The sequence below is a fragment of the Macrosteles quadrilineatus genome, unplaced genomic scaffold (assembly GCF_028750875.1).
Source record: "Macrosteles quadrilineatus isolate MER2022 unplaced genomic scaffold, UCM_ALF_1.0 Scaffold_2__2_contigs__length_208266976, whole genome shotgun sequence".
Taxonomy (NCBI): Eukaryota; Metazoa; Arthropoda; class Insecta; order Hemiptera; family Cicadellidae; genus Macrosteles; species Macrosteles quadrilineatus.
This window is the reverse complement of record NW_026542595.1, coordinates 172,701,453-172,723,626: the sequence shown is the minus strand read 5'-3', so window position 1 is coordinate 172,723,626 and position 22,174 is coordinate 172,701,453. Positions and strand designations below refer to the sequence as shown.

Genomic DNA, 22,174 nt, shown 5'->3' with positions numbered 1-22,174 from the left:
CCGCCCCCACCCAACCAATGCAAACATGAGTATAATCCCAACCTTCACTTACACCTCAGGACCATAAGATAAGTATTAACTTTGATAAAAAAAAATTCTGAAGGACCAACCAAATTAAACACAAAAGTTCAGAGTAAAAAAATGTAATGCTAGATATCACAGTAAGATCTGGTGGATGTTTGGTGATTTATTCGTCTACCCCAGCGAGATAGAAGCTGAGATTCATATCAGCATGTTCGGCTACCAATTGAATGCTTGTGCCTGCCTTCACATGACAGGTGACTCTCGTAGGGCAAACTTGTTCACATGTCATGAAGCTGGTCAGTTTACGGACATCCACTCTTGTACAGAAAGGGCCGGCATTCTTGTCTGCAACAGAATTTCACCATGTAACTTTTGTTGGGACACAAACTTGAAGACGCATAAGGGAAGGTTTGGGCTGGCTTGAAGTTGTATATACAGTAGATAGTAGGTAAAAGAAGCGATCTGAATCAGAAAAGACTCACATGGAAATGTTGAACCAAGATATAAAGTAAATGGTATAGCAGGCTTGTCTCAATAGTTTATCTTGGCAAAAAACTATATATTTATATGAGGAAAAATGTTAAGAAATAACTGACTGCTCGACCAATGTAATTCTGGTTGTTCTACTTTTATTTTTCAATATGACCTCTGTGGCTCCAATTGAGCCTCAATGGATTGAGTAAGAGTTTATCATGTCTTGTTCTATTTTTTATTTCTTTTTTATTTCTAGGGGTATTCGTGATTGCAATACTTGTGGCAGATTTATATTAATTACAAAATTAAGGATGGGAAATTCATTTAAGCTAACATTAAATAAATATATAGGATGGATACATCATATATATTTATTTAATCCAAGCTAAATGCTTTTTCCTAAAAACATAACATTTAAGCTAACAGTCAGTCCTACAGTCAGGAAATATGCCGTTTCTGGTACAACTATAACCCTCTCAAATGAAGAACATAGTGACCAACAATAGATTATGTTATTGCAGGTATTGCACTTTTTATTGTAAATTAAATACACTTTTTACCCACTTCACAATGTAGGCCTCCAAAGTTAGAATAGGGACTTTGAATTATTCCAAGGTAGATTTTTTGCCACAACTCATCCCTCTTTTCAAGTTCTATCACTAAAATATTACCTTTCACATTGAAGACCTGTAGATTTCGGAAGTGGGTTGTGACAGCAGCCATGCTAGTTTCTGCGTTGAGCATTAGTTGACCGTCTGCACCGGCAAACACATTGACAAAGTTAGCCAGTTTCTTGAATCGTTCTGTGATGTTTCGTAGTAGCTTCAAATTAGGCATCTCTATGCTTATCTGAGAATTTAAAAATATATTTAATATGCCAACAGGTTACTGAGAGGATAAAATGTTTCAACCTTAACCTGTAGAGGTGAATTCAGGAGTGATAATAAAAAATTTAAAGGTGAAATAACAAATATTTTGACCACAAAGACCGGTTAAGATTGTGTCATTTTGTGCTCAATTGCAACCAATAACAATGAGTAGCAGTGCTCCTGCATTTTCCCCACAACTCTATGCATTTTCCCCACAACCCCACGAACCAGTCGGTAATCATCACAGTGCAAATTTCATCGCTTAGATTGTAAATATTGCAGGTTGCATAAAAAACTATATTTTAATTGGAATGATTTATATGCACTTATTTATTAAGCTTTACATAAAACTTACGTCAGGTTCCAAGACAGCAGGTTCAGAATAGTCTCCCCACCTTCGATAAGGCACAACCTGCACAGGGACTTCATGCATGCATATGCGTGATTGGCTTGTCTGAGTTGGCTGAATAAAAAAAAAAAGAAAACCAAGTTGGGGAATTAAAATTCTTTATTCAATACATCTTACTGAGTACAAAGTACAAAGATAGTGTCATCATATTAACCCTCCGTCGGTCGCACCTAATCTATTAGATACCGCAACATGAAAAATTCCTGCCATTTTCGTGTTCTCGTCCCAAAACCGGTCTTGGCCTGTGTGCTGTTTCATCCCCTCCCCCCACACCTAGTATCGCTGTTAGTGTTGTCTCGCGAACATATGCCTTGTTTTTTGCTTCCTTGTATCTTATAGGTACAGTGCAACCGGTCCTGTTTTTATTTTGTGTGGTATCTCAAACTAAAATGTGGCCGGTCTCATTTTTATGGGATGTATTTGTGTTATCATACAAAAATTAAGTAATTCCGTTCAACATAGAAATAAATAAAACTGTTTTATCCAGCAAAGAAAACGTTGAATTCAATTTTACACGGGCATGGTCGCACTATCTAATGAATACAAGAATGTGGATGGTGTGACAACTTTTTTTTTAACTAATTGAAAAATGCTTAGACGATGTGAAATATGTATGGAATCTAGGTCAAGAGTTAGTTGTTGTATAAAGTAAAATAAAAATTAGGGGGAAAATATAGGCCTATGTCTTAAGTGCTGAAACAAATTTTTAAGATAAATTTATCTGAAAGATATAGTGCGACTGACAGAGGGTTAGTAAGTTAACTATAACTAGTAAATTTACAGAACTAAAAAATTTTACTGATGACATCAAGTAAAAGTTATCATCATAAAAAACAACAAATAAGACTATGATTCTAATAAAATAAATCAAACATGTTGGTCAGAACTCAAAATATATGTTTATTAAGTTACTGTTTTATGCTACAGCTATGCACCACTCCAAAATATTAGTTTGATGTGAAGGTAACTAAAAAAAAATAAAAATACGAGACTTAAATTTAAAAAAATGAATAATAAGATGAGAATATGTTTTCTCAATAGGCCTAGTAGAATAATAAAAAAATAAAAAACAAGAGATATTAGATAATTTTCTAATCCATACAACACATTAATGTACATAATTTTAACATGGTGAGATGAATGAAACACGAGTGTTGAATAAATTAAAATGATGTTATTGACTTTATGAGGCCATGGGTAATGAATAGAAAAATAGGTTTCACTCCCATGCCACTGGCTTTAAATTTAGGAATAAAGAACAATAGAGAAAGATTTACCGTACCAATTCAATCTCCAATGTGAGACGAGGAGTATCTTTATGAGTCAGCTTGATTTTCATTGTCTTAGCAGCACTTACATTCACTTTGAGGGAAGAAAGCGATGATGCAAGTAAATCTGGAACATGTAATACACAGTTTACAACAGATACTCCATTTGAACCTTACTTGTGCAGTATACCCATTTATTATTTTTTGTTAGTGCATCTATGCCAATGTCAATGAATTTTGAACAGGTAATTTAAGCGATTTCAGGAAAGGAGTCCAAACTCACTTAAGTTAAGTGTTTTGTGTACACACTAGGAACCGAACTTGTCCCTCTCGCTAATTTTGAGACGCTTACCGCTAGTCACTAAGCTAAGTAACACATTCGCCAAGCTTGATTATAACTTGCCTATAGAAACATTAGGTACTCAAACCATCCGAACTCCAACTAGGCTACCCGAATCACTTACAGAAAGCAATCAATCATAAAACTTCAGTACCTAGGCCTAATAAGAATCATTATTAAAGAAGGCAGAAACCGTGCTCGTGGTGAAATCCTGAATATATCCCGCTATCGTGTATACATTGTCTTCTCCTGCGGTCACGGATACATCATTGTATTTGTGATCAAGCCAGAATCTTGATGCGTTTTGCAATCCTGATAGTATTAATATTAGCTCTATTTTTCATCCACTATTAATTTAAAACACATTGGGCAGTAACAATGAATTTTCCATGAAATACCTTGATTGTCAGTAAATATCCAATCTTCAGAACTTTTGATTATCCGAATGTGGTACAGTCCCAAGGATAGTTGGAAGTTGGAGTTCAACTGTACGGTAAAGTTAAACTTAATTTTATTCTTACTGAGAAAATTCATTTTTAGTTAAACTCTAGAAAGCTAAAGTTTACCTGGTGATAACTCTAGGTAAATCTCGTCCTCATCTTCTGGCATGCCGACCAATCTGTACTCATTGAAGAAATGTGACTGTTGCATGGAACACCAGACAAGGGTGCGAAGAGGCAAAGCACTGTCATCCAACACAATGAAGTAAAAATGCTCCTTTGCTAGCCTCAGCACACACAGTTTTGTCAACTTCGATATTGTAGTAACTATCGCTGAAACACATGGATCAGTATGTTTAAATTAAAAATATAAGCAGTTCCGGTTTCACTTTAATACATACCCAAATAATGATAATTGACTAAAATCTATAGGCTAGTGAATAATTACTAAATAATGTAACCAAACAACTGTTTCACACCAAAAAGTATTTAATAATGAATTATGAAAGAGGTAACTTACTTTTCAATTTTGAAATCACTTTCAGAATATTGTTAACATTTAAACTTAGGCCCTAATATGGCTGAGGATTTGGCTAAGGTATATACTTTTCTATTAGGCCTAACTTACTTAAGTCCCTAATTTTCAATTTATAAGTTAGGCCTAATCAAATTGGTTGAAGCTAGAGTTACTGAACCATCTCGATCGTCTTTAACACGTTCGCTACTGAGCGTCGCATATATGCGACGCCGCGATCATTGCCACAGACCGAGGTATACATTTTGAATCTTACACACAGACCGGCTGTCACTTGGATAACAGTACACACAGACCACGGGCGAAAACCTATAAAACAGTGATCATTTACATTGTAATACGCGACAATCGTGTTTGTAAATAATGTATTGGAGTTTTTTTGTATTATTAATAACCTTTTGTAATGTCGCATATTTGCGACGCCTGGTCTACAGCGAAGACAATAGTGAAAATTATCATAGTTTTCTTGAAATAGACCAAACGTCGCATATATGCGCCAGTTCGTTTTTTGTGTTTTGAGGTAAAAGTAAGTAAAATAAAAAACAGATTGATCAAGAACAGTTTACAACTGAACAAATATAAAAGCTACATAGGATAATTCAGCATACATACTGCATACATACAAACAGTGATGCAGAAAAGTAAAGACCAGTTTTTCCAACTATCATATGACGTCACCAATCATCATATCCACAGACCAAGCGACGCAGTTGTGCGTCAGACATCTCTGTAGACCACTGCAGGGAATTCAGTGCCTTCAAATAGACCGTTACAAAGATATAAGCATTTTAATAATATTAGAACCCCGACGCAAATATGCGACGGCAGTCTATTTTAATGTGACTAGCCGACGCATATATGCGACGGCAGTCTATAGGTGGAACCCGGCCGACGCATATGTGCGTCGCTGGTCCACGTGAATGAAAAATTTCGTACTATTGCAGTAGCGAACGTGTTAATGCAATGCACTTAAGGAATGGAATATTGTGGTTTCTTTAAAAAAATTCTGCAGAATAAAGATGAATATAACTTAGTAATTACAGATTCAAAATTTGATGTGTCTAAACTTGCGGAGAGTCCTAAGAGTGCAAAAAACAAAATAAAATGTTACGAATACGAGGTTCACTAAGCAGTTGGCATGGTGGTTTGGGTACGAGTAACTTAGCAGTAGTAAGAGAGATTCCACAGGGCCTAAAAAGAACAATTCACATTAAAGATCAGCACGGGCCAAACCCCAAAAATATTTCCACCCAGCTTGTACGGGTACCACTATTATTCCCTAGGTGTTTTAACACTCATGCATTGAAAGAGATGTTTAACTGTTCCCAACTCAACTGATTAACAATAGCAGAGGCGGCATTTAGGGGGGGGGGCAGTTGCCTCCCCCCCACTTTCATAAGGAATATTTATTAAAATTATAAAATAGAATTATATCAACAATAGATCTAGATTTCGCCCCCCCCCCCACCTCTCAAGCCCAATCGCCGCCACTGAACAATAGCCTAATGACTATCAATTCAACATTGCAGATCAAATCGGGGTAGTCTAGGGTAAACATTCATCCCTCACTCATATTAGGGTTAAAATTATCGATAACTTAGTGAATGTGGGGTGTAAACTCAAGTGCAAATAATAATATTGCTAATCATAATAAATAAGTCAAATTAATTAAGTTTAGGCCTTACTTGACAATGTTCTCATGCAGAAAGCCTCTGACATTCGAGCCCGAAACTTCATTTTGAGTATAGGGATCTTCTAAACTTCTTAATTGAAAAAAAATCCTCTTGATAATCAGTAATCAAGTTTTAAAATAATTAAGCCTATAGGCCTAGGTAGTATAATAACTAGACAAGCTATGCCTTAGAAGACAGAAGTGAAATGTCAACAGTAGTTAACTCCATCATATTCATCATGTTTGCATTGAAACCACCAGGAAATAGTATATTACAGTACTTTCTAAAACAACTAAATCACAGGAAAATTTTAAATTATAACCGTACGAAGGCACTGAAATTAAAATTAATCTTAAAGATAGGCAATAACTTAAGTTAGGGTTAGGTTAAGATACTGACTGCTAGCTAGGCCTATTTTGTAATTTTGAATTTGTCCACACTACGACTACAGAGTACAGACAGAACGGACTACATTGAACTGACTTCTTGACTTGACCTTGACACTCCACTCCAGTCCAGTCCAGAGCAGAGAAGGGTTTTTACTCAGGGGAGGTATAGAAGAGGCTACGATGACAGCTGTGGGCTTCTTATTAGCTGAGGGAACGCCATTACCGTAACAAAACGATCGGTAGCCGTCGGCCTCGGTGGTCTAATGGTTAGCGTACCGGGCTGATATACTGTAGGTCCCGGGTTCGAATCCTGCTGGCAGCATTAACTTTTTGTCCAAGATTTTTTTATTATTAGCAAGTTTGGTTGGTTTGGTTCGGTTATAAAAGTTTAATTTTATTATTAAGTCATTATAAAATTTTAATTGAGCAAATTCTAGTTTTATTTAATAAACAGAATTATTTTTCCGATTACTAAACTTTTGTTATATTATTTCTTTATCAGCAAGTTTGGTTAGTTCGGTTAGGTTATGATAGTTTAATTTTATAATTAAAAAATTATAAAATTGAATTTGAGACATTTATAATTTTATTTTATGAACAGAACTATTTTTGCGATTAGTTAACCTTCATTGCCAAAGTGCTCTCTACTACAGCGCTGTTCACGGAGGAATTTTGAACTAAATGCCTCATTCGTACGTCCCCTAAGTCAGACCCGCAGAGAAGTCAGAAGTCAATTTTTACTTGTTTACTTTTGCCCACTGTCGCCAACCCAAATCATGAGAACTTTGATCACCCATCTTACACTTTCATTTAAATTGTATTACTTTTAAATTGATTTTGTATTACACGGTAAAATGTTTTTATGAAAGATCTTTTAAGTTTAAGTAGGATCAAGTAATCCTAGTTAGCGATATTTCAAAAAGTAACCCTGCTCTCATACCTTATTTAAGGAGTTTGAGGACTGATTATAAATTAAAAGTAAAAGAGGCAAAACAAGCTTACCTTGCCTCATCTATCTCACAGGCACCTAATCCCTGTAAAGCAGCTTGGGATTTTATTAAGGGAACTAGGACTAAGTCAGCTCCTGTTAGTTGTGAATTTGCTAAGGCAGAGGATTTTAATGAATATTTCCTTAACTCTGTGGAGGAACTTGTAAACAGCTGTAGCACTGTAAATAATATTTCACAAGGGGCTAACCCCAATGTAGACAGTACTGGATGTAACCTGGAAAAGGTTCCTTTGGTTCCCTTTGACTTTCTTGGAAGCCTGTTACTGCCCTTAACATAATTAAAATTGTCCACAGTTTCAAGCAATCTGAAAGTAAAGATTACTTTGATATGTCAACTGATCTACTAAAAGGTTTTGTCCACTATGTTGCAAATCACCTTGCAAATGTGATCAATGCTTGTTTGAAAGAGGGAATTTTTCCTGATGCAATGAAAATATCCAGGGTAGTCCCAGTGTTTAAGAAAGGAGCCCATGACAATGTCAGTAGTTATAGGCCTATTGCTATTATCCCCATATTTGCCAAAGTGTTTGAAGCTGTTATGCTAGAACAGTTGTACGAGCACTTTGAGGACCATCGCCTGCTTGTGCCAGCTCAGTTTGGTTTTAGAAGGGGCAGGTCTACTGTCTCGGCAGTGGACTCCCTTCTCCAGACTGTGCTCAACTCACTCGAAAATAGATTAAATGTCTCAGTTTTGCTTTGTGACCTTTCACGAGCATTTGATTGTGTTTCACACAATATCCTAATCCTGAAGCTGGAAAGATATGGCGTACGCGGCGATGCACTCAAGGTGCTCAGATCCTATCTTAGCAATAGACAACAGGTAGTATCTTGGAGAGGTAGAAACTCCTCTCTTTTGTCTGTGAATCATGGTGTTCCTCAAGGCTCCATTTTGGGCCCATTTCTGTTCCTTGTGTCTATTAATGACTTGTACTACCATGTGTCTGGTAGAGCCATATTTTACGCTGATGACACAACCCTGTTTGCCAAGGATCCCATCCTCAGTATTTCTAGATCTAAGGTTGAAAGCCTTCTTGTCATGGCCACCTCATGGTTCAATGATAACAAACTTGTTTTGAATGAGTCCAAAACCCAATCAATGACCTTCAGTCTGGACATGGCAGGTGAAAAGACTGGACCTGTGAAGTTATTGGGCTTCACTCTGGACCCACACCTCACCTGGGGAGACCACATAGAGTCGGTGTGCGGTAGGCTGAGCAGGGTCATATTCCTGCTCAGAAGACTGAGTACTGACTTGTCTGGGGAATTCATTCGAGACTCTTATTTTGCTTTTTTCCACTCCATCATTATTTACGGAACCAGGCTCTGGGGCCATTCTTCTGGTGTAAGTAAAATCCTAGTGTTGCAAAAGGAGGCTGTCAGGGTGCTGAGTGGAGCCCAGTACCTGGAACACTGCCGTCCTCTGTTCCAACAAAACCACATCATGACTGTATATAATGTATATATCTTTCAATGTCTTTTAGAAATTAAGGCAAATGAAGTGCACCTTTTGAGAAACAACCAAGTACACAACTATGCCACAAGAAATTGTTTAAATGTTTTTGCACATAGACACAGACTGAGCAGAACAATTAAATGCTTCCCTGTTTCAGGTTACAGATTTTTCAACCACCTGCCAGTAGCCATAAGGGACTTGCCTATTTCAAGGTTCAAGGCAGTAATGAAGGACTGGTTGATAAAAAACCCTTTTTATGACCGGTCTGAATTTTATAAAGTAGGACTACCAGTTTTGTTATAGGTAATGCTCATGCACTGACTGCCTTGCATGGCTATTTTCTTGCCTGTTTTTTTTTGCATGGTTTTGCTACAGTTTTGTTTTGCATGATTTTATTTTCCTTATCTAACTTGCATTATTTGTGAATCAAGAGACTATTTATTATTTACTTTGTATTGTATTGTATTGACTTAGCCTATTGCTTTGCTTAATGGCCAAATAAATCATTGAAAAGTTCTTTGGCAAAAAATCTTTGATAGTCTAATAGGCCATCTTTTATAACATATTTTTTGTACATAATTTATTTTATCAAATTTAACAGCTTGGCATTATACAGGGTGAGTTTTAAATGAGTTCCCTCCCTACTTTTTTCTACATTTCTTAAGATATCAACTCCGGACCACGTCAGATCATTGTAGAGTAGTAATACTTCATTTTGACTGGGTATGATTTTTTGGCCGCCATCTTGGATCCGCCATATTGGATACAAAGTTTTTTTTTCAAATGTAATGGTGTAAAACTATGACCCATAGTTTTAGACTAGATTTTTATGCTGAATACGATGCTTCAATTTGTTTTTAAAAATCTTGATCCATTCTAAAGTTATTAGAACTTTTTATAACATTATTTTTAGCCCATTTTAACATTGTGCATTTAGAAACTAAGAACATAATCGCAAAATAGTGCTAGATAAAGATAAGTATACACCACATAATATAAATCTTTATCTAGCTCTATTTATTTTGCGATTATGTTCTTGGTTTCTAAATGCAAATGTTAAAATGGGCTAAAAATAATGTTATAAAAAGTTCTCATAACTTTAGAATGGATCAAGATTTTTTAAAATGGGATTGCAGCATATTCAGTCGTATTCAGCATAAAAATTTAATTTAAAACGATGGGTCACAACCCTAACTTTACATTTGAAAAAAAAAACTTTGTATCCAATATGGCAGATCCAAGATGGCGGCCAAAAATTCATACCCAGTCAAAATGAAGTACTTACTACTCTACAATGATCTGACGTGGTCCGGAGATCATCTTAAGAAATGTAGAAAAAAGTAGGGGGGGGGGAACTCATTTAAAACTCACCCTGTATAAACTGAGTACAAAAAAAAGAAAGTAGGACAACGTCTTTTATTAAACATTTTACATATTTACAGTGTGATAAGGGTCCGATTGGTGCTAAGAGCAGTGTACCCCCAAGGCTCCGTGCTCGTACCTTTCTTGTACAGTACAGGTTTTATTCTACAGCAGTATTAGTAATTCGTGTTTGTACCTGATTTTTATTATCGATATGTTTTGTATTTTAATGTTCCTATTTTGCCAGTACTACGCTACGCTGATGACACAACATTGATATGCTCAGTGTTTCGAACATGCTCCCGTTCCGAAGATTGTGGCGAGGACTACGTGGTAAATGGTTAATGGTAAACGCTGGATTATCGAGCTAGGTAGGTTTTTTTATTAATGTCTCAAATAGCGTAAAAAACACGAATTTCATCATATTGTTTTGAAATTTTTTCTATCGGGTGCACCCCCGGACCCCCTTCAGACTGGGGGTATCCCCCCAGCGACCCCTGTTTCATGTACGCTCTTGCTTCCCTAGTTTTGATCCTGGGTACGCCCTTGAATAAACTCCTATTAGCTATTAGATGGTCCACTCAGACTTAAGAAAACTGCAACTCTTTTTCCAAAGGATCAATCTTACTACTCTGTAGCGGACTACATGGACGATCGCCTCATATCATGACCTGTTAATCTGTTGTAACCCATTAAAATTATTGTTGTCAAATTTATATTAATTAGAAAAAGAATTTAAATTATACCTTATCTAAATCTTTGTCGCCCTTTCTATATTGTTTTAAGTGATGTGAATCTGCATGCTTAAAGGAATAAAATCCATTGTCTATTGCCTATTGTCTTATATCGTCACCATTTTTCTGTATAGAGCCAAGTGCCAATTGCTTTTTTATTACATTATCCATATCTAATACAATGATTTGATAGCCTGATCAGAAACTAAAATGTAATATTTTAATGATTTAAAAGTAATAATATATTTTTTATTTTATTCAATGAAGTTCTATGATCGAGCATCAAGTTCTCTATCCTCTATGGCTGGAGGCAACGCCCACAAAAAGTCTTCGCATGCTAAAGAAGGGCGATGACATCACTGTTAGAATACGATATCCTTCCGCCTAAATAATTTCATCTGATTAATAGAATTATATCAAAAACTCCTTTAAGGCAGCAATTCATATAAGGCTCCGGAGTAACTTAGAGAACCTTATTATTTATACACCATATCAAGAGTTATCAGAAAACCAGGTAATTAATCAGGCTATATCGCTGAAAGAACTACTTTCTTTGCGGTTTTTCCTCAATATCAGTTGGTACCAGTGGTAACCTCTCTTTCGGTTTGCCTGACGGTCGCCTGTCTGCTGTTGTGCTGTTCGCTGTTTTGCCGAGATCGAGTTTTTTATTGTGTGTTCGTTCGTTATACTTTATTTTCGCGAGTGACTGTTTCTCAGTGTTTCAAGGAGTTCTAGTGTCTTAAAGTGTTCTAGTGTTTTTTAGAAAGTGTTATTGTTATACAAGGTAAGTTTGACTTTGTACCTCGTAAACATAATCGGCTCGATGACATTTTGAAAGTAGGTCTAGGCTAAGCACCTCCCAGTACATCCAGGTTTAATGAATAACACTTTTAAAATACAATATACAGCAAGTCGCCGTTTGAATTTTAATACTAAAGAACGTTGGAAGATAAACACTTGTAATTCTACTCCTGAATGTTTCTATAACTCCTTTCTGAGGATTTAAGCCTCCCTCCCAAGTTGTAAAATTAACTTATTGGGCTGATGTTTACAAGAGCTTACAGTGTCAGTGTTGTTATGCTGGGTATTTAGGCGAATGCACACTCAAACGAAAATAGGCTATTTCAAAGTATGCTTAAACTTAAGTTAACTTAAGTTACATAGCCTACAAAACTTAAGGCCTACAGTGTTGACTCCCTCTTATCCGGACTCCTCGGGACCGAGGCCATTCCGGATAGCGGTTTATCCGGTTAAACTGACTTACCCAAAAACTCGTAAAAACGGATGGTTTGATTAGGGAAATGTGTATTTTACTTAACCCTCCCAGTGTTACTTGACGAAAATTCGACAAGCAGCACACTTTGTGTAGTGTTACTTGTCGATTTTTCGACACGCAGACATCGTTTACGGCGAAGGCTCTATGACTGACTGAATCGGATTGAACTGGATCGAGTTAGGTATCGTTCTTTCCGTAATATTCTAAGCTTTCTCCAGAGGTCTGTCTCTAAGCGCTATTCATTTTAGTTCCGAAAATATTGTAGCAGACAGCTGACGTGCGTGTATTTGTAAACAGCTAGGTTCCCCCGGACCGATGACTGATGTGTTTTATTACGTTTATCATTGTTTTAGTGTTAAAAATCAAAAGTAGTGATATACGTGGTGCATTATAAGAAGATTTAAGTGGTTTTGAAGTGCTGGTTGATGATCCTGAAGAAGTAGGTAGTGATATTGATGTAAATTATCAGCCAGATTCCTAGCTATGGTTAGGCTATGCATTCTTAGCTAAACGCTATGTACTGAAATCAGTTTTTTGCCCATAACTTATTTATTTGCAAATATACTTCCTTATATTATTATATATTTGTAATCCTCATAAAATTTAGAACAAAGTGGCTATTTTCAAATATTTATAGGCCTATAATTTATACAATTTCATTGAGCGCAAACTTATTTTTTTTTTGAAAATTTTCGAAATTATATTTTTTTTACCTAAAAATTTTTTTTTTGAAAAAATGTTCCTTATGTTTTATATATAATATTGAAGCCCATGATTTTCCAAACAAAATGGTATATAGAACATTAGAATTAACATTGTTTTAAGCTTCTCAGATCCGTTTTAATAAAACCTTGCAAATGCGCCAAAAATAGGTGGACATTAAGGCCTAAACTATGGACACTTGGAGGGTTAAATTTAGGAGAGCCTTGTAGCCTATTTACTTATACTCGTGATCACTGGTTTCAAATTTTTCCCACGAGAACGGTCGTTTCAGTACCGCCCAGTTCCTGCCGATCTAATCCGGTTAAACCGATGTGCTGATACAAATTTTCTGGTTAAAGAGATGTCATTTCCACCGAGTGTATTCCGGTTAAACCGCTGTCTGGTTAAAAAGTTAAAAGGTGTCCGGATAAGAGGGAGTCTACTGTGAGTTAAGTTATTGGTAATTATTCCGTATAGGTGCCTCAAACGAATTTTTAATTTTGATATCTTACTTTATAGTTTTTTACCTCCTGAATCCAAATATACCATTATTTTTCACAGCTGATGAATATTTCTCAAGATATCGCCGTAATAATATACAACATTACAATAAAAAAGGTATGATGGATGACATTTACAAGTGGAATGAACTATGGAATAAGTAAACCAACCAGCTGATTGTTTTCAATCATAGTCAAGCAAATGGAAGAGACAACTTTAATTAGCTAACTCTGATTCCTGATTAAGTACACTTTTCACTTTCTAAGACCAATAAGTTAATAATGTATTATTGTTACCAGTATTTTATCCTTATTAATAATTTATTGATTTATATTTCACCGTTTTGAAATCACATTATAAAATGGTGCTATTCTAACATAACCTAACCTAACCAAACCTCTAGAATGTGTAAGCAAACTCCTTTTGATGTCAGAAAAGGCATGTCAGGGTGATAGGTCGTGCTTTATATGAATTGGTGACTGCATTAAGTCCTTTGAAGTTAGGTTAGATTAGGTAAGTTAAAGTTTAGGTTATAATGTAGGGTATCGAGTTGTTAGTTTATGTCGCCTGCAAACTGTTTTTAGCGAATTTCCCATATAGGGAATAAGCTATTACCGTAGTACTCATGGTAATACCTGGACGCGGGACCGATTTTTTTTTCGTTTTGAGGTCCCTAGAGGCCAAAAACACCATCAGTTCAAATTCATATATCTATACTATTATAAAGAAGAGGTGGTGTCTGTGTGTGTGTTTGTATGAGCTAATCTCAAAAACTACTGGTCGGATCGGGCTGAAATTTGGCATGATGATAGCTCACATTCCCGATTAACATATAGGCATATTTTTATCCCAAAAAATCCTTCGGGGCTCCGCCCCAGTGGCTCTGGAGTTTCCCATGTTAACCTTATGAGAAATGGAATTAATGAATCTTAACAGCTGTTTCAATTAAACAAGTTGGTTATGTTCTATGATGTTTAATAGCATTAAAAGTTACAAGGATTACCAACAGGGTGCAGCACTAGCACTATTATTTCTTTTACATTTATGACAACAGCAAAAGGTGAGTGAGCGTAGCGAACGAACTTCAACCTGGAGGCGAGTGAGCGTAGCGAACGAGCTAACCTGAAGGCAAGTGAGCATAGCGAACGAGCTAACCTGAAGGAAAGTGAGCGCAGCGAACGAGCTCCAACCTAAAGGTGAGTGAGCGTAGCGAACGAACTTCAAAAAGAACCGAAATTTCTTAAACCATGTCCTCACTCATAACTGCTATAAGCATTTGATACTTATATGCCAACCCCGTACGAAGGACGGGTACTCTGCTAGTATATATATATATATGTGTCCGTCAGCACGATAACTAGAGCAAAAATGATCCGATTTTGATGAAATTTGGTACAAACGTGTAAACCTACGTTTATTCGAACGAGTTCGCGATCCAGCATGATCGGACCATGGGAACGGGTGTTTACGGGGGGTTTTATGGGGTAAAAATAGGTTTTTCCCATTTTTGACCCAAAAAACATAAAATTTAGCAATTTATTTCCAAACCATTTTGTAGAGCTTCAAAAAACAAATAATTTAGTATATTGAAGCGTTATTATGCGCCTAATGGTTACGGAGAAAATTCAAAAAAATTGTAAATTTAAAATTCCCATGTTATTCTTATAGAGAATGAGTAAACTGTTGTAGTTTGCTTGTTTATGAACATATTTCGATCAAATTTGGAAAATGTTTTTATTTCTTACTAACTATTAACATTTTACAAAAAAAAAAGTTTTACCCTCCCTGATGCAGCAAACCTAAGTACTTGTTAAACTAATTCTATTTAAATCGGGAATAAATGTTATATTTTTAAGTAGACTTTTCAGTGTAAATCCAATCAGTCAAATGGAAATTCGCTTAGTCTGCAGGTTTGCTGCGGCGGGGGTATTGTAAAATTAAAATCCAGAAAAAACACTTCAAATTACTATTTCAAAAATGCAAGCATTTTTTAAAAAGTAATTTGAAGTGTTTTTCTCAGGATTTTAATTTTACAAAAACAGTCTGCAGGCAACATAAACTAACAACTCGATACATTATAACCTAAACTTTACCTTCCTAATCTAACCTAACTTCAAAACACTTAACGCAGTCACCAATTCACATACAGCACGACCTACCACCCTGACATGCCTAAATAAGAACTACATGTAATTAGTCCACCAGTCCATCTATATCTCCATAATGTGACGAAATTCCTATTATAGAGAACATTAAGTTATTTGACTACAGAATCACTTGAAATGTTATCCATCCTATCTTGTTTATTGTAAGGTTAAGTATGTTTTTACGGCAATATCTTGAGAAATATTCATCAGCGGTGAAAAATAATGGTATATTTGGATTCAGGAGGTAAAAAACTATAAAGTAAGATCAAAATTAAAAATTCGTTTGGAGGCACCTATACGGAATAAATTACCTACCAAGTTATTTTAGGTAGGTACTTTGGTAGGCCTATTACCAGTAAGACAGCCTAACCTTATAACTTACAGCACGCTGCAGCGGTTATGTTAGGTTGGGCTATCATAAATAGAATAGGGTAGACTTCTGTATCTGTTGTCAAAGACAACCGAATGAAAAATGGAATATTTTGTTTCGATTGTATCATTTGATATTTTATAGAATAGGGCTTACCCTAACTTACCGGTAACTTAATAGATTTATCAATCAATATTTTCATTCGGTTGTTTTTGACAACAGATACAGAAGTCCACCCTTAGAAAGTACGACTCACCTGGCATCGTTCGATCCATAACGAAACAAGGGAAATTCTAATATTTATGATTACCCAACCTATCACAACCACCACAGCGCGCTATAAAATTAGTGGCCTCCGTATAATAGTACCAAAGTACCATAGTTACTTATTGTGCCACAAAAACTATCCTACGCTAACATAGGGCTATCCAAAGAGAAGAAACTTCGGGTATGTTAGGCCTACAGAGGAAACATACTTAAACGCCTATGGGACAACTAAGTTATGCACTTTCAGCTGGAGTAACTAAATGTCGTGCTGTAAATATAGGCTACATGTGACGAGCAAGGAAGAGCCCGAATGATGAGCACTACTGCTACTTGGTAACTTAACTTACCCTTGTTATTAATGTCGCACAGGATCATCCTCCACCGTGACAGATTTAGTAACTTGATTGAGGGCGAGGAGGGTGGTTTTAGACTTTGCCCTAGACACCATTTAAGTGCAGGCTATCATGAAGTGTACGGTATCCACTAAGTTACTGTTCCTAACTTTACTGTCGCCTATCTTTGGTTAACTACAGTAGACTCCCTCCTATCCGGACACCTTTTAATCGGAAATCGGTTTAACCGGACTACACTTGGTAGAAGTGACATCTCTTTATCCGATCAGCACATCAATTTAACCAGACTAGATCGGCAGGAAGTGGGTGGTACTGAAACGACTGTTCTCAAGGGAAAGATTTGAGACCAGTGATTACGTGTCTAAATACAATGCTCTCATAATTTTAAGTCAAATAGGTAGCCTACTGTACAGAATATGCATTTAAACGGTCCGTTTTAACAAGTCTTTAGGGATGTCGGTTCAACCGAGTGATTATACGATGATGAGTGATTACGATTGATTTTTCGTTATTGTTATCATCTCTATTTATTATATATAGCCTACAGGGCCGCCTCCTAGGCCTAACTATTTAACCCTCGAGGGGGCGCTTGCGGAGTTTTCCTCCACACTTGTAGTTTTTGTTAATATAAATATGCATAACAGGTGTCGGCTCTACACTATCACCCACTTCATCCTGGGAATGCCCCCTAAGCTATTTTTACCCCCAAATTCCTCCTAATTTTGTTGTCAGTTGCATTTCAGTGATGTGGTGTCAGTTAGCGGAGGTTTTCTCCGCGTGCGCCCTATCACGTAAGTCCTTAGCGCACAGTTTATTTCCTCATGCACTATTGTCAAACTGTGTGTATATTTTATACATAGCCTACAAAATTATAAACCTGTTTAAATGTATTATTTCATTATAGCCTAATTATTATCAAATATATTTTGTTTGCATGTATATGTATAGTTGCATTATTGCGGAACAAAACTCTGCACGCGCCCTCTCTCGTAACATACCTTTATACTAGAAAATTGCTCATTATTATATGAAATATTACTCATATAAAGTTAAACAAATAATGTTATGAACAAAGAAATTAGGTTTCTGATTTTGTTATTCAACATTTATATAGCCTATTTTGTTATACCAACAAGTAAAATGGGTATAATTTATGCCATTTAGTGTTGCGGAATAAAACTTCACATGCGCCCGCTCCTGTTTTACTGGTGAAGTGCCTCCTCGAGGGTTAATAGTGTACTTCAACGTCTGGCTACCGTCACGCGGGGTGACTATGGTCAAAAAACGCACTTTTTCATTTGTAACTTTGTTAATTCTCAACATAATTATATGTTCATGGTACCCCATATCTTGTTGCTTATTGGAAGTTATGGAAAAAATTAATCTAAAAGGAGATTGGAGAAAAACAAATTTTTGGCTGACCATTGTCACCCCGCGAGTGGGGTGACTCTGGTCACACTTATTACTACTGCATACACTCTCTTCACTGATATGGGGCTACAATGGTCAGAAAGAGCAGACTTTTGGCTACAATTGGGTATAATGTTTTTTCAAAAATGTTACTCCTAAGTATACAAAAATTGAGATTTAGATAAAATGGGCACTTTAAAAAAAAATCATAAAATAAGTTAATAATAATAAGCACAACAAACTTGAAAATTGACAGTTTTAAAGATAAATATACATAGTTGATTAGGAAAAAATATCATTAAGTTATAAGTTTTGGATAAAAAGTTATAACCTTTACCTACGACCGTTTTTTAAAGTAGCCGTTTCAGTACAACAATGCTGGATGCTGTACTGCTGTGCTTAGAATTGAAAAGTAGGCCTATCTCATAACAGCATTGTTTACATTCATAACAGCATAGTTTTACTCATAACAACACGGGTAACGGACCAATGAGGTTCAAGGTTTGAGAGAGGAGAAGCAAAATTGTAATGATTCGAAATTCAACTAATCAGCTGTTCAGGCCAATTTAATTGTTGATTGGTGCAATTAGTATTTGATACAATGTTTCGTTGCATCAATGTCAGTGGCAATTAGAGGTTATAAACAAAAACATAACCTCGACTTAGAAGTTATGAGTAGTGATTTTTAGTAATTAAAACACCGTCGTAGGTAAAGTAGTGTAAGCAACTTGCGTAAATAGTGTTAACGACACTCGTAGAAGTTTTTAAGGCACTCGCCAAGGCTCGTACCTTAAATTTTCTACTCGTGTCGTTAACACTATCTTTACACAATCGTTGCGTAAACTACTATTGGAAAATTGTCGTGAATTTTTCGGTGATGAAAAACCGCACAACTTTGTGTCTGTTTAAAAAAATTCTAAAATAATATAAGAAGCCCTACACACTTTAAACTAACCACTTTTATAGATTAATGTAACTTACACAGTTTATTATGAAAAAATATCACAAAGTTCTATAAAATGGCTGCAAAAAATTTTGTTCTAGGCTAATATTGCCGTAGTGGGCTTTTAAAGTCTGCACAACATCGAGTGTGTTAAAAAATCAGGATTTTAGAACTAATCATAATATATAAGTCCTACACACTTTAAACTGATCACTTTTATAGATTAAAAAAATTAAATTCTGAATTTGCACTCAGTCTTAGATTGTCTGTACGGTACGGTACCGCAACAATGTTTATTACCGTACCGTACCGTAGTAGGTTCTTATTGTACATTGAAGGTATCAAATTTGATTTTGAAAATCACTTTCCCCCCCCTCCCAGCTGGGAGCCGTTCAGGGAGAATAGCAATGATGTAATTTCTTACTACTAACAAAATATCTCCTTTCTCTGGCCATGCAAAATGTAACCCACTTTTCCTAAGGTACTTGACAACGGATTCGTAATGGTTACACGTTTTAGTTTGAAATTCCCTTTTGATTTATTCTTCTCTAATATTCAATAATAGTTCTATGCTTCAATTCTTAGATTGTTTTTGCTTTGACCATAGTCACCCCATCGCAGTCAAGATTTTGATAGTTTACAAAAAAAATTCCTAAAATAGGTAGGCCTATACAATAAGATATAGTACAACTGAAACTCTCAGAACATCTTTACATAGGCCTACCAGGCTTAGTCACAAAAAAAATTAGATACCAGGGACACTACATCTTCATATTATATTTGGACCGAGGATTTTGGAGAAGAAAAAAAATGTAAAATACCCCCGCCGCAGCAAACCTGCCGTCTAAGCGAATTTCCATTGGCCTGAATTGATTTTAAATTAAATTTATTTAAATAATAGGTTTAACAAGTACCTAACTTGCTGCTACAAGAAAATTCAATTTAGTAACATACTTAATAATAAAAAATAGATCCATAAACGATTAAACTACAACATTTTACAATATTTATAAGAATAACATGGAAATTTTAAATTTATATTCATACTAAATTTTTTAAGCTTTTAACATAGTTTGAAGAGAATGTGGAACATAATGTGTTTTGAGACATAAAATGCCCTATAGCTTCGCTAATATGGTCCGATCATGCTGGTTCACGAACTCGTTCATTTTATCCTGCCTTACATTTTCAAAATCATACAAAAATTATCAAGTTATCGTATTTACGGAAGTATACACGTATATATATAGACGTAAAGAACACAATTCGTTCAAACCTATAGGATAGGTTTGAACGAATTGTGTTTTTTGGTCTTTATGGACAGATATCAAAATAAAAAAGTATATCAGTAGTCGTGTCCAGGGCTTAACGAAACCCCTACAGTAATAGCTACTTGTCTATAGGGAAATTTGCTAAAACCAAATGTAAAGCATAAGAATGAATGAATGAATCTGAACTCACTGGGCCACCACACTGAATTATTGTTGGATGCCAACATGCAACATCTAATGGTTTGTCACAGATGTTCCCACTGTAATTTTATCAACTAGGTTTTTATACATGGGTCTAATCGAATAAGTCCTAAATATGTTGGGCCATTGACTATACACCTCTACATGTAGAGGTGTATAGTCAATGGTTGGGCTCTGGTCTCCACATGGGTGATTTTTTTCTGTACAAATGGCAGCATTTTCTAATACAATAAATCCTACTAGTCTCGATGCATTAGTTGACCCAGTCCTTTTCAAGTCAGATGGTGTGTGTTTTATTATAACCTTTTTGTGTTTTTGTGTTTTATATTACGATAAAAATCGACACACTGCTCATGGATGAAGACACCTATAATACAGACTACAAGTAAGCGATGGGCCAATGTTGACTATAGTTGGCAACAAAAATAATTTATTTATAATACACGAATGTATTTCTTATTGCTTTTTCATGCAAATAAATGTTATTAAGATATTAATTAATCAGAAAAACTATAATATCAAATATTGGTCTGTGGGTATGTTTAATTCAATAAGCTTGGTCCAAAAGGAAAATCTGCCCTACAGTGACTTAAAGTCTGGTGTCAAATATAGTTGACCAAATATAGCGTGTCAAATATAGCGATTGTCAACGTTAAATATTTATTTGTGAAATGGTATTTGTCCTGTCAATGATTTCAACTGAGCACCCTTCCACTCCACATTAAGCCAAGTTTGAGAGACTCTATTATAATTTAAATTATGGTTAGCACATAGAACCTGATGAAAGCTATTATCGATGTAAATGGTTAAGTTCTGCTGTTTATTTAACCGCGGTGCGTTTATACCCCCCTTAAATTTTGGAACCCTACGTTGTTCTCATTGTCCATCCAAGATTCAAGATTCAAGATCTTTATTTGTCATTAAGTAATACAAGTATTACAATAGACTTCGTCAATTTTTTTATTTTTTTATATTACATAAATAAACAGTTATTTTTTTTTTTAGAGTAGGCCTAACAGCTACAATGCACCAAGTTAGTAACAATTACTTTTTTAAATATAACTGTTAACATAACTAACTCTAAAAGACATACATCAACAATTTACATGTCAATGATAAAAAATAAAATCTGTAAATATAATAACAATAAAATCTTTAAATACAATAAAAAAGTCATATTTTATATCAGTCATACTGGTTTGTCTGAATAAATGTAAGTTTACATGAAATTCCATCACAATTAAAAAAAATTTTAAATCTAAATTGGCAAAAATAAAGTTGAGTTTCCATTTGCTTTTTGATTTTGTTAAAAGTAATAATTTTTCATATTTTGTACATAAATAAATAACTTGTAGGAATGATGTGTGACTAGTGGATGTTAGTAAAAAAGCCTCCAAAGGAACGTCAACCTCTCCACCATCTTGGAGGTCACTCAATTTTTTAAGACAGTGGTTCTCAATGAACTTTGTTATGCAGAGATTAATATTATAATTTAAATTTTGAAAATAATTAATTAATAATTAATACCCACATAATAAATTAAATGTTATTCAAACTTATATGAATTTAGTGAATTAGTTTTGATATTTCTGTGTTATATGACCCTTTCCCTAGCCAATTTTTTACATTCTTAGCAATGCCTAAACAATTTTTGCAGTGAACTTATTAATTTGTTATTTAAAACCATTAAGTAATTTTTTAAGGGTAGAAACAAATTTTATATTGAAAAAAAGAAAGTTTATAAAAAAATTTTC

The 22,174-nt window shown here is 35.2% G+C and overlaps 2 protein-coding genes across 7 annotated transcripts in view; one reads left to right on the top strand and one right to left on the bottom strand.

Moving 5' to 3' along the window:
* Positions 1 to 127: 127 nt before the first annotated feature.
* Positions 128 to 6,447, bottom strand: LOC128986552 (checkpoint protein HUS1). 2 transcript variants are annotated; one of them, XM_054406980.1, is made up of 6 exons: positions 6,045 to 6,447; positions 3,951 to 4,157; positions 3,059 to 3,171; positions 1,723 to 1,830; positions 1,170 to 1,347; positions 128 to 369 (listed from the first exon to the last, which is right to left on the bottom strand). In XM_054406980.1, the coding sequence occupies exons 1-6, from the start codon at positions 6,094 to 6,096 to the stop codon at positions 188 to 190; spliced, it is 840 nt and encodes a 279-aa protein (XP_054262955.1). In that variant the 5' UTR covers positions 6,097 to 6,447; the 3' UTR covers positions 128 to 187. The 2 variants fall into 2 exon arrangements, with proteins under 2 accessions (XP_054262955.1, XP_054262956.1); XM_054406981.1 differs by lacking the exon at positions 6,045 to 6,447 and adding an exon at positions 4,983 to 5,114.
* Positions 6,448 to 11,574: 5,127 nt separating this feature from the next.
* The window catches only part of LOC128987044 (spectrin beta chain), a 124,901-nt gene continuing 114,301 nt past the window's right edge, over positions 11,575 to 22,174 (top strand). For all 5 annotated transcript variants that reach the window (XM_054407712.1, XM_054407709.1, XM_054407710.1 and 2 more), the window contains exon 1: positions 11,575 to 11,763. The gene's annotated coding sequence lies outside the window, so the exon portion shown is untranslated. The remainder of the gene's footprint in view (positions 11,764 to 22,174) is intronic.

Coding starts and splice junctions, on each gene's coding strand:
- LOC128986552 (XM_054406980.1), bottom strand. CDS start 6,096: ATGAAGTTTCGGGCTCGAATGTCAGAGGCTTTCTGCATGAGAACATTG. Junction 3,172..3,950: donor TTACCTAGAGTTATCACCAG/GTAAACTTTAGC, acceptor TACATGTTCCAG/ATTTACTTGCATCATCGCTT. Junction 1,348..1,722: donor CTGCTGTCTTGGAACCTGAC/GTAAGTTTTATG, acceptor TTAAATTCTCAG/ATAAGCATAGAGATGCCTAA.